Source organism: Copadichromis virginalis, linkage group LG15 (genome assembly GCF_057382275.1).
Source record: "Copadichromis virginalis isolate Kocher_CV1m ecotype Utaka linkage group LG15, C_Virginalis_male_GT1.1, whole genome shotgun sequence".
NCBI classification, from domain to species: Eukaryota; Metazoa; Chordata; class Actinopteri; order Cichliformes; family Cichlidae; genus Copadichromis; species Copadichromis virginalis.
Window position 1 is genome coordinate 18544508 of NC_140632.1, and position 12726 is coordinate 18557233.

Here is a 12726-nt window from a genome sequence, read left to right on the forward strand (position 1 = left end):
AGCCCCGTCCTCCAGGGTGTGAAGCAGGTATGGAGGAGATCAAAACTCCAGACATCCAGAGGCCCCCAGAACACAAGAGACCATGGAAGACCAACAGAGGGGCAGCCGCGCCACTGTCCCAGTAAGAGCTGAGGAGAGTCCCAGGGTTTGGGGTCTTTAATGGAGCAGGAGATTCATATTACGCACCGCTTGTGGTTTATGTGTCAGTATGTTGGGTTGACAAAAAGAGCTTTTAGGTCAAATCCACTAAGATTAAACGATGTTGGTTGGCTGAACACGCTGTCTTTCTCCATCACTGTTTATGTTTTGGTATGTTTAAATTAAAGAGTTGAAAAACGATCCACATGCTTATATCACTGCTCTTAATCAGATGTTAAATAATCAGTGCGCACTGTGTGTTGATTTGACCTGATATTCTGGTATCTTTAGGAATTTATAATCTACAAATCTTCTACTTAAGTTAAGATAAGATAAGATAAGATAGAACTTTATTAATCCCTCGGGTGGGTTCCTCTGGGAAATTCGATTTCCAAAAAAGCACAGCACCGACAGAAGTTACAGAGTTACAGAATATTATATATATACACACACACACACACACATATATATAAATACAGAGACAATATAAATAAAATATACGAAGGGGATAAATAGAATAAATAGGAATAGAAATAAAAATACAAGTGAATTGCACATTTCAAGTATTGAGGTCTATTGCACTGTTGACTATTTACAAAAGTATTGCACAAAAGGTATTGCACAGTGAGGTGAAGAGGCACTACAGCTTAGTTGTTCCCCCCTCCTTTGTCCTCCTGTCTCCCCTCCCTCTCCCCTCCAGAGAGGAGTTAAACAGTCTGATGGCGTGTGGGACAAAGGAGTTTTTAAGTCTGTTAGTTCTTGTCTTGGGGAGAAGCAACCTGTCACTGAACAGACTCTTCTGGTTGTTAATGGCCGTGTGCAGAGGATGCCTGGCATTGTCCATAATGCCATAAAGTTATGTGGACACATTCACAAAGCCTGTGTAATGATGTCACTGGAGGGACGACTCATTTTGTTGTGAAATATCTGAAAGCTTGCAAAAGGATGCACAACTATCCTGGGCTTAAACATGCACCTGGCTGGTATTGTTGCTGTTGCCAGCAGATATGCTCTGTGCTGTCTGCAGTGAGCGAGTGATGCTGTGCTTCTTGAGTCTCCACAGCAGGTTTGTAATTTAGAACAAGCTAAAATTGGATGTTGTTTCAAGTGTTTGTAGTTGCAAATGTTGCTTGAAAACAGCGTGAAAAACATCTCAGCTCTCAGACAGCTCCTTTATTCCAGTTTGACAGAAAAGTCTCAAACTGCCCCTGAATCAGTTCACACTGATTATAGCAATGTTAGCTCATACTGTCGTGTGCGTAACATGGATCGGTAAAGATGCAGTGATCAGGGATTTCTTTTTCCCTTTACCTCCTGTTTGCTCGCTTGTTTTCTCCGCTCTGCCCTCTGGGATTTTTTAAAGAAGGGGGCCAGCAGTAAATCTTAATTGAGGCCAAGCAGACAGACAGCCTAAATCCCACAATCCCCAGCTGTGCATCTGTGCCCCCCGCTTTCTCTCTCACACGCACACATGCACACAGTTACATGTAGTGACAGTGATCAATGACATACACTCTTCATGCACACATATGCTGAGACCTTCGATGCTGACATTGCACATCACTCGGACTGGTTTCTATGGTAATGAGAAATCTGATAGCTTACTGGCCGACTGAGCTTACGCTCACAAGCAGGTGACCCCGCCCCCCGTCTGTGAGACACGTCTGGAGCCCGAGGCAACGGCTCCACACTGTCACAGAAACGTTCTCATGTAGTCACATTTTATTGAGGTTAGGCTGCAAAAATGATGGCGGTTTAACGTCACTTTGATTGTCGATGATGACTAAAGAGCAGATTACAGCTGTTTCACACCCCACCTCTTCATTTCCTCTTTTATATGCGATTACAGACGTTCTCCCATCATGCCTCGCTGTGATATTCCTGTTAGAGGATATTGGATGGGTGAATGTTTGCGCAATTTTGGATGGAGAGAGGAGGACAGGAGGAGGAAGAGGGTGGGGACGTGCGACAGGCATGGCTGAGCAGTATCTGTTGTCATGGTTACACAAAAGTGCATTCACCATTGTAGCGAGGAAGACGAGTCACTGCACACAGCTTCCTTCACTTCTTCTAGTCTATCGTTGTTTCCTCATCCTCTCTTTCCCCCTCTGTAACTTTGCTTCCTCTCGCCCACTCCTCTCCTTCATTAGTAATTTCATCTCTCATCTTCTCCAGTTCTCTGTTTCCTGTGGAGTAGAAGTGAGGGAGCCACATTTAGCAGCAGGAGCCATATTCAGAAAGCTTACGTTTTTAGTTTTTGAGGTTGTGAAGTATTAAGACGTTCACACGTATAGCTACACTAATGTGAAGCCTTTTGTCAAAACTTAATGAAACCAATGTTGTCACACTCTTGGAAGGAAAAAAGCCTTATCTCTCTTTCTGTGTCAGGCTGAGATATTTCTATAGAGAGGACAAACCAGTGATTACAGCACTAAATAAGGGCATTTAGACTGAGAACAACACTGAAAGGAAAATGAAGCAGTGGCTACAAGAGAGTCAGTGCAATCAATAAAGAGCAGAGCATATGATGAACAGTTGATAAGGAAGGACTATTGTCACCAGACAAACAGAGTCTGTGCTGGACATTGGTGTTATTGTCCTCTTTCTAATCAGTCTTTCTTTTCTCTTATTCTGCCCCCCTCTCTGTCACCCCTGGTCACCCTCTTACCTCACCCAGGCGGCTCTGATGGGTGGTACCACCATGGTGATGGCTCTGGTTCTGCCTGAACAACACTGCTCCCTGCTGGACGCCTACGAGAAGTGCAGGGCTCTGGCCGATGCCAAGGCGTGCTGCGACTACGCTCTGCACGTCGGGCTGACCTGGTGGGGACCAAAGGTAAATTTAAAAAACGTACCACCAAAGTGCTTGGAATTACGTTGGTAGCATATATCATTATTTATTTTTGTGCTCTTCTGGCGTTTATCATCGTTGAATGAATAATAACGCAGCCAGCCGTTTGTGGGTGAAATGTGTAATGACCTAGATTAAACCCACACAAGAACTGGGTTAACACACGTGCTCAGTGGGCACATTAGGCAGATTATATGAGTCAAGGTGCCTCATTCAGCCTTTGGCTTTAATGTCTGTCCTACATCATCTGCTGACTTTGTGCATGTGCCCAATCTCATTGCATATTGTTAAACATTTCATGCCAGAATGAGGTTTAATACAACACCTGTCCAGCAGAAAGCTTTGACTGGTAGTCATTCTTGTTTAAAAAATGTCAACACAATGTTTCTTAACACATTTCAGGGTGTGTGTGGTAAAGAGAGAGGACACAAAGGCAGAAAAACAAGGGCGAGCCAGTATCTGGCTAAAAATACCCACGAAACAATAACCCAACAGAGCTTGGGCAGAGAAAGTGAGCCTGGGCAGACCTTCCAACAAAGACAAACTTAAAGACAGATAAGACAGGGGACTAATTACACAAAAACAAAGCTGAACACCAGTGAAAACAAGCAGGGCGGGGCAGATAATAATAAAGGAGGGTAAAAGAAAAGAAAATCAAACTAACACAACACAAGAGAGAAAACTGACTATCAAAGTAAAACAAGGACATGAAGTCTTAATTTATACTTTTATTTATACTTATTTATATTTTGAATCTATGTCGAGTCTGCATGGTAGTCTATCCTAGTGTCCAACACCATCATCACCCAAAGAATAGTTGGCAGAAGGTTTCTCTCTTTGAATTGATTTGGACAATGATGACAGAGGTAGCTGAAAATATGTAGGAGAAATTGAGCTAGTCACTAAAGTGCTGCATCAGCACGATGTGGTTGCAGTTCTAGTGGAAGTGATGTTACAGCATAGCTTTTTCAGAGGGCTTTACCATACAGTGGATGATCTACAGCATAAATTAACCCAAATGTATAAATCCTGATTAACACTAAACAAGGTGTCAGAGAAAAGGAAACAAAGACACAGAGGCCGGGTCCACAGACAAGGAAACACTGCAGAGAGAAACAATAACAGGAGAGAATAATAATGATAATGATAAAAAATACTCAAACTGTCATGAGCTGTAAAAGTAGATTAATCATTATGGAAGGAAGTAGTTTTGTTCCTTTCATCAATACTCCATCACGACTATGACGTGACCTTTATGGCCCATTCACCGCAGCACAGTTCAGCATTTTAAACACTAAACTGTCTAGTTTCCTTTTACTGCTGTTTGAATGAATGAAATGGATTCTTCTCAGCGGGGATGTTATAGTCACCAGTGTAAAGGCAGTGTGATCTCATTGTGGCAGGTTTCCAAGCTCATTTCATGCCCCACAAAACAAACACACACACACACACAGTTTCTCTTTCACTCCATGCCCACAGTCCCAATGCCCGATGCACTAACTGCCTTTACATATATAAGCTGAAGCTTTGCAAGCACTGAACTGTAATCCAGAAACATGACTGCTGACCCTGAGACCTCTGAATCGTCCTTAGGTGCGTAATGAGATGGAGACCCTGGTGAGGGAACATGGAGTGAACTCCTTCCAGGTGTTCATGGCCTACAAAGACATGATGATGCTGCGGGATTCAGAGCTCTACCAGACTCTGCAGACCTGTAAGGACATCGGTGCCATTGCCCGAGTCCACGCTGAAAACGGAGAGCTGGTGGCCGAGGTGCAAAGACAAATTTTCTTTTCCTTTGACGTCGAAGTGAAATCACAAACCCGTTTTAAAATGAATGTGTTTGTGTTGTTAGGGTGCCAAAGAGGCTCTGGATTTGGGCATCAGTGGGCCGGAGGGAATAGAGATCAGTCGACCAGAGGAGGTAAATATGCAGTGGACAGAGGGGTGGGGGGTTTCAGGAGGTAGTGGTCGTATCCTAATCTAAAGGTCAGAGGATCAATCTGCTCCTGCAGTCTACATTGGCACTGAACACTTGGACTTACGCCCAACACATCCATTAGAGTGTGAGCGGGCGTGATATTAGACTAATGTGGGACTATGTGAATGTGGCTTGTAGTAAAAACTCTTTCTAGTCTGATGTGTGAAAAAGCACTGATCTAAAACATAACAGTGGAAAATAAAACTTTTTTCCTTGATGTTCCCTTAAAATGCTGATAAAACCTAATTTTGAATATTCAGTAGAAATATTTAGGGATCTTTCCTATAAATGTAAAACAAAACCAAGTAATCATTGTGGCCTTGAACTTTTTTTTGTAAGATATTTGCAATAAATATTAAAATGTTTACTTATTAAAGTTGTTATTTTGTGATTTTACTCTGTCTTCTTGTCTGCAGCTGGAGTCTGAGGCCACTCACAGAGCCATCACCATCGCCAACAGGGTAAAAACATTTTAATATCCAGTCTGTGTGCAGTTATTGATAAGTAATTAAAGGACTGATTAAAATCTTTTGTGTGACCACAGGCTCGCTGCCCAATCTACCTGGTAAATGTGTCCAGTATGTCTGCTGGTGATATGATCGCTGCTGCTAAGATGCAGGGTGAGCTTACTGCCCGATGAAGACAAACTAACAGTCACCGTGACGATGGAGAGGATGAAAGCTGACTTTTCTTCACTTTTTATAATTTCAGGTAAGGTGGTCCACGGGGAGACTACAGTTGCTCACGCAGTGTTGAATGGGATGCAGTATTACCACCAGGATTGGGCTCATGCCGCCGCCCATGTCATCGTCCCTCCGCTCCGCCTCGACCCAAACACACCCAGCTACCTCATGGGCCTGCTGGGCAAGTATGTGTGCTGCACTCACATCAGCATGCTGTACTGCTTCGAGTAAACTGATCGCAACAGCAGCTCAGTGACCGGCAAAGGTGCCGTGGATAAAAACGCTCCTCTAAACTAAACGTTGATATCTTGTTTCCTGTTTCAGTGACAATCTGAGCGTGGTGGCATCAGAGCACCGTCCGTTCAGCACCAAGCAGAGAGCTTTGGGCAAAGAGGACTTCACCAAGATCCCTCATGGAGTGCCTGGAGTCCAGGACAGGATGAGCGTCATTTGGGAGAGAGGAGTGGTACGTACACACGTCAAACGCACACATAAAAACCTGAGATCAGCCATGAACCACACAATTTATCATCCACAACCAGTGGATGTGGAAGTTCTGTTTTGACACCATGTTGGTAAGTCTTAGTTTTCTGCACACTTTGACTTTATTTTCAGTCTGTATTTGTTTTTGAAGTTCAGTCAACAGTCAACAAATGAGAAAGTGAGGATTGAACCAGTTAAACAGAAATAAAACTTTCTCGTTAAGTTTTGTTTCTGTTTATAAAACTTAATGAAAAGTTTGAAGCTTATCATAATATGACAAGCACTGGCGATATCTTCTACCATTAGCATCCACATGAGGCTCAAAGCTTGTATCAGTTACTGTGCCAAGATATTTCCTCTACTCCACAAACTCAACAGTCTGAGAGATTGCTCAGTTTTATTTCCAGCTATTTGCAATAAAAATTAAGTATTTCTCCAGTGAATAACCTCATACTGCACCATCTTGAACTGCAGCTGGTGATGGATGTCCATGTTCTGCTCTGAAGCCTCTATGAGAAAGACCACTTTACCAGCACATGAAATAGATCTTCTGCTCTAGCTAGAGTGGCCATGCAGCTCTCAGCTGATCTCCAGAGCACCATCTAAGACCTGGAGTTGGAGTTTGTCCAATACTAGGATGAGATTCTCTCTGGGGAAGCAGCTGAATGACATCATGGTCTACCACAGTAGCAACAGAAATAAAGATGTTTTGTATGATCGGAGGGGCTTTCTGTATTTTTAAGGTTACAGGGAAAATGGATGAGAATCGTTTTGTGGCGGTGACGAGCTCCAACGCTGCAAAGATCTACAACCTGTACCCGCGCAAAGGCCGCATCATCCCCGGGGCTGACGCTGACGTGGTGGTCTGGGATCCAGATGCAACAAGGTACACAGCTGTAAATAAACAGGAATCTCCTTTATTACTGGACTCAGCCCGAAGCATAGGGACACACATCCATCACTTTCTGTGTGTGTGTGTGTGTGTGCAGGACAATCTCTGTGAGCACTCAGGTGCAGGGCGGAGACTTCAACCTGTACGAAGGGATGCGTTGCCACGGCGTCCCTCTGGTCACCATCAGCCGGGGGCGTTTGGTGTGTGAGAACGGCGTGTTCATGTGCGCCGAGGGGTCCGGAAAGTTCTACCCGCAGCGCACTTTCCCCGACTACCTCTACAAGAAGATGGTGCAGAGGGAAAAGGTGCGTTCACTGTCATCACGTTATTAACACTGATTCCAAACCTGCCTCTTTGTGTTGTGAGTGTTTCCACTGATAATTAAAACTCCAGGGCAGGACAGCAAGATCCAGGCTGAGCTCTGCTGTGTCAGCTGACAGCAAACCTGCCACAAACACTCCCATCATGATGTGACTGACTTCACCGATCTGACAGCCCATATAAAGGATTTAATGCTCCCTGTGGAAGCCAGCAGTGTGTTTTCCTGCTGCTGCCCCTGTCTGTGAAAGCCCCCCATCCCAGCCTCTCTACTCTGTTTGCTTTTAGACCTTTTTATCTCAATTTATTTAAAAAACTTGTCACAAAAGTACAGAAACTGTTTTTATAAGAACTTATATTTACAGTTCAGTTCAATTTCAGGTAGTTTACAGAGTGAGTATGTTCATTTATAGTTTCAGAACACATGTTTTAGTACAAATAAAAGTACTTGTGCCTTTTAGTTTTAGTTTTTATTTCATTTTAATGATTTTTGTGAGTGCACAAGATCTTTTTATTTTTTCTAGTCTAGCTTTTATTTTAATTCCATTTTTTTTCACACCTTGTTTTAATTTTGTGTTTCTTCAGTGGAATTTAACTTGGTTACTTACATGTAACAAATATTAATCAGTATCAATCTTACAGCAGCAGCTCAACTGGCTGTTATTATTAGGTTTAAAATGGCTAAACATCCTAATCTTACCTCTCACCTCATCGTGTTTCAGACTCAGGCTTACAAAGGGGTGGACAGGGATCCGTACTCTGGTGATGTGGCCAAGGTTGCGAACACCATGAAGAAGGAACTCGGTTTGGGCCCCATAGATGGAGAGACGCCCAACAAAGCCTGCGGTCGAGTGCACTCCGGAATCCGAGACCTTCACGAGTCCTCTTTCAGCCTCTCAGGTGAGCTCTAATAAAATCGTCCTTGATTATGGTGACGTTACACCGAAGTCCTCGATCAAATTTAATAGTCCGTACGTGTTTTTCCTTTCAGGGTCTCAGGTCGACGACCACATCCCGAAGAGGTCCTCGGCTCGGATCCTGGCCCCTCCCGGCGGCCGCTCCAGTGGTATCTGGTAACCGCTGGTGTAGGAGCTTCATCCGTCCGAGCCGCCGTTTTTTTGTACATTTCTGAACAACCAGAAAAACTGCACTGATTTTCAATCACAGGATAAAAAGTAAAGATGGCAAAAAAATTTCAAGCACGCGTCTGTGATTGGTGACGAAACGCCGATGATCAGAGATTCTAATCTGTGTCTTAATTGGAGCGACTGCTCTGATCGAAGGGCTGTCTCTGGATTTAAATTGTTCTGCCAAAATCGAGCTGATCATACTAACTCTGATAAAGTCCGCTCATTATCACCCTACCTGTATCGTAAACTGTGAAATGTCAAAACCAGTACAGTTTTTGATGGTTAGAACTGAAGTGATGTCGACCGAATTATTTAAAACTGTATCTATTACACACACATGCACACACACGCGCACACACACACACACACACACACACACACACACACACACACACACACAGACGTACACTGTAGACACCATAGCTTTAGACTCATGTGAAGATGTGTGTGGGTCCTGTTTGTGGTTACACCGCCCACTCGGCGTCCCGCTGCATCGTGGGTTCCTCAAACAGTGTTTTTGTTTTTGATGAAATGCGCCATGTGGTGATGAAATCCAACTGCTTCAAACACCGTGTCCTCGTAAAGATACACTCTCTGAACATCCCCGCGCTCTCACTGCCTCTGACTCGGTCACATGTCCCAGAAACATTCCCACCTCACCCGCAGTTATTGAAGAACTCAGCCTGTGAGCTTAGCTGGGATTATAACTTTGGCCCCAAACCTGGTCCACTGTCCTCGTCTCAGGGGTGTCTGTAGAGCTCACAGAGTGCATGAAGGGAACAAAAACATGTTATTTAACCTTCGAGTGACTGAGTGGAGTCATTTATGTGTGACCTTGTTGTATTTTTTAATTATGAAAGTGTTTCCTTCCAACTTTTTATTTATTTATTTATTTTACAGAAATGGGTGCGCTGAGGATAATGATATTTTTTAACATTAAAGACTTTGATTTAAAAATCATCAATTAATGTAACATCCATGTCTTTGACTGTGGGAGGAAGCCCACACAGGCACAGGGAGAACATGCAAACCACACAGAAAGGCTCCAGCTGCCCAGGGAATCTGACCCAACATCCCTTTTTTTCTCCCTGTGAACCTGTGATGTAAAGTAATATCTCATACATGGCAGAAACAGTAGAGGCATGATAAACACAAATAGATCCACTATTAACAAAAAGCTCTCTTTAATAAAATATATGATCATGACTTGATCATACAGGTTATTCAAAGGTTTTTTTAATAGTGGCCGAGTCCAGTCCGGTGATTCAGTCACTGAAACGTCTCGGTCGCTTGAGGGTTAAACACAGAACATGAAGGTGTGGAGAAAACTTAAAAATACTCATTTACTCCAGGACGTGACTCTTGACTTACAAAGCTGCAGTTACTCTCTATTTATGTCCCGTAAACATGAGTCCGTCAGTACATCCTACAGCCTTTCTGCGACTCTTATTGCTCTCTGGGTCGCAGGTTCAAATAAATGATTAAACCAGCGTCTGAACATGACTCAAACTTGAGTCTATTTTCATGCATTTAAGGCTCTGTTAGAGCAGCAGGATGCTCTCTGTGGCTCTGACTCTGACTTTCTCTTTTTATTAGACCGTGAGCTCCAGCACAGACGACCTGTAATACACAGTAATAATAAAGGATACGTTAATAGTAGGAAAAATGATAGTAAGGGCAGCTTCTTAGTGAGAAACGTCAGGTACAAGAAAAGCTACCGTTGTGACTCTTTGAGGCAAACAAGTAAAGGGCACATTTTGGATTATGTTGTGTGTCAGCTCACTGAATATTTTCTGTGCATACTAACGAGCCTTTGCACACTTTTCACACTGCAGTCTGAACACACACCAAATAACTGAGACCTCAGAGTGAGCAGAAATCAAAGAGTGTTGCTGAGACTGAGAGGCACGTCGTGGACCAGCTGTAGGAACATACAGCGAGATGTTTCCAGAGCAGTGAGTCTCCACAGAGCAGGACGACTGAGCTGCACAGGCTGACGATAAACCACTACTGATCCTCTCATTCCTGCCTACCAGTATTATATTTATACATGATCACGTCTTGTTGTCCGTGCACTCTATATATTTAGGATGTTTGTTTTTCTATTCCTGTTCAAATGTGCCAACGTGAATCACCTGTGCCACACCGACACCCATGCATGAAAAGCACCACATGAACAGGTGAGGAGGAGGAGTGAAGCTCCCTCCAATCACCGCAGCTTCACACAAACTGGTGCTGTTTTTCTACAATTACCTACGACGACGGCGTTGTTTTACTGTTGGATGGTTTTGTTGTCCTGAAGGCGCCGTGGCGGCTCAGTGGCTGTGCGTGTTTGTAGATTTTCATTGTGTTGGGAAGTGAACGTGTTGAATCTGTAAGTGGCTGCTTGTTTCTTACCACAAGAATAACAGCAAAAGAATAAAGTGAGAAAAAAGGACAAATCTGGGTCATGTGTTGTTTTTTATGTGAATGTTTTAGGAGTTGTTGATCTCAACTTATTGATCTCTTAACTGGAGCACTGTCTCCTCCAGATGTGCAGTATAAATTACCTGAAGTTACTTCAATAACCACAAATGTGCTTCAGGGGACAGAGCTCAAGGCAGATTGTCTTCAAGTACACACAGAGTCAAAGTATGGGTCTATATTTAGTCTTTTAGTTGTACCTGCTGTGACATAACATGTGACAGGAGTCCTCACCCAGAAAAGAAGAATTTTCCTCCTCATAACTTCCTTAGAAATCCTCCAGTGAGCAGCAGATTCAGATCTATACCCTTCTTACTAACTGCTGCAGCACAGTGCCATCTAACTATGTGTGAACAATAACTAATGAGATCAACATGCAACACACTGGAACAGAAGCACCATTTACATGGAGATACGCAGAAATGGTATCCGGTAATACTAGTTAATCTACCCGTTGTGTGGCTGTCTGATCACATTCATCTCACAACAAGTTTGCATACTTTCACTTTTCAATTCTAGCCTTAATGCCTGAATACATGTTAGTTTTCTGTCATGCTCAGTGGGGAAAAAATATTTAATGGTTGAAATCAGGTTGAATTCAAGTCCAAGTAACATTCTCAACTACATAGTGAAGCCTTTATAAAGGCCATGGCTGACCGACCTGATTTAGCCATGAAAACGTCCATGGCTGTCCACTGCTTGGTAGGTGTTTTCTAGAGACACCTACTATGACAGGTACTATAACAAAACCAGTTTATACTCTATCGTTTGTTTTATCCGTATGTCTATTTGAATTGTATTCTGCCATAGTAACAACACTGACATTAGAGTCAGATACAACAAAGACTCACCTGAACCGTGATGTCCCATTTTAGGTAAAATTTGTTCAACCAGTGAAGCCTCATGAAAAGGCCAAATATTTGTTTTATTTCTGGGTAGAAGTACTGTTTTTTGACTTGGAAGTACTCTGAGTTTGTTACAATTGAAAAGTAAGCTGTAAAAAACAAATCCAACAAAAAGAAACACAAAGCAGCATCTCAGGGGTGTCTGTAGAGCTCACAGAGTGCATGAAGGGAACAAAAACATGTTATTTAACCTTCGAGTGACTGAGTGGAGTCATTTATGTGTGACCTTGTTGTATTTTTTAATTATGAAAGTGTTTCCTTCCAACTTTTTATTTATTTATTTATTTTACAGAAATGGGTGCACTGAGGTTAATGATATTTTTTAACATTAAAGGCTTTGATTTAAAAATCATCAATTAATGTAACATCCATGTCTTTGACTGTGGGAGGAAGCCCACACAGGCACAGGGAGAACATGCAAACCACACAGAAAGGCTCCAGTTGCCCAGGGAATCTGACCCAACATCCCTTTTTTTCTCCCTGTGAACCTGTGATGTAAAGTAATATCTCATACATGGCAGAAACAGTAGAGGCATGATAAACACAAATAGATCCACTATTAACAAAAAGCTCTCTTTAATAAAATATATGATCATGACTTGATCATACAGGTTATTCAAAGGTTTTTTTAATAGTGGCCGAGTCCAGTCCGGTGATTCAGTCACTGAAACGTCTCGGTCGCTTGAGGGTTAAACACAGAACATGAAGGTGTGGAGAAAACTTAAAAATACTCATTTACTCCAGGACGTGACTCTTGACTTACAAAGCTGCAGTTACTCTCTATTTATGTCCTGTAAACATGAGTCCGTCAGTACATCCTACAGCCTTTCTGCGACTCTTATTGCTCTCTGGGTCGCAGGTTCAAATAAATGATTAAACCAG

At 42.8% G+C, this 12726-nt stretch overlaps 1 protein-coding gene across 2 annotated transcripts in view; it reads left to right on the forward strand.

The window, feature by feature from the left end:
- Positions 1 to 12726, forward strand: part of LOC146692254 (dihydropyrimidinase-related protein 5-like) — a 35485-nt gene that overhangs the window by 17455 nt on the left and 5304 nt on the right. Inside the window, exons 4-14 of one of the 2 annotated variants that reach the window (XM_085432316.1) lie at positions 2816 to 2974; positions 4583 to 4762; positions 4845 to 4913; positions 5387 to 5431; positions 5515 to 5590; positions 5682 to 5838; positions 5978 to 6119; positions 6880 to 7022; positions 7126 to 7333; positions 8069 to 8246; positions 8338 to 8419. In XM_085432316.1, the coding sequence (XP_085288442.1) occupies positions 2816 to 2974; positions 4583 to 4762; positions 4845 to 4913; positions 5387 to 5431; positions 5515 to 5590; positions 5682 to 5838; positions 5978 to 6119; positions 6880 to 7022; positions 7126 to 7333; positions 8069 to 8246; positions 8338 to 8419 (1439 nt within the window). Of the gene's footprint in view, positions 1 to 2815; positions 2975 to 4582; positions 4763 to 4844; positions 4914 to 5386; positions 5432 to 5514; positions 5591 to 5681; positions 5839 to 5977; positions 6120 to 6879; positions 7023 to 7125; positions 7334 to 8068; positions 8247 to 8337; positions 10912 to 12726 lie in introns of those variants that run through there. The other variant, XM_085432317.1, reaches the window with a different exon arrangement.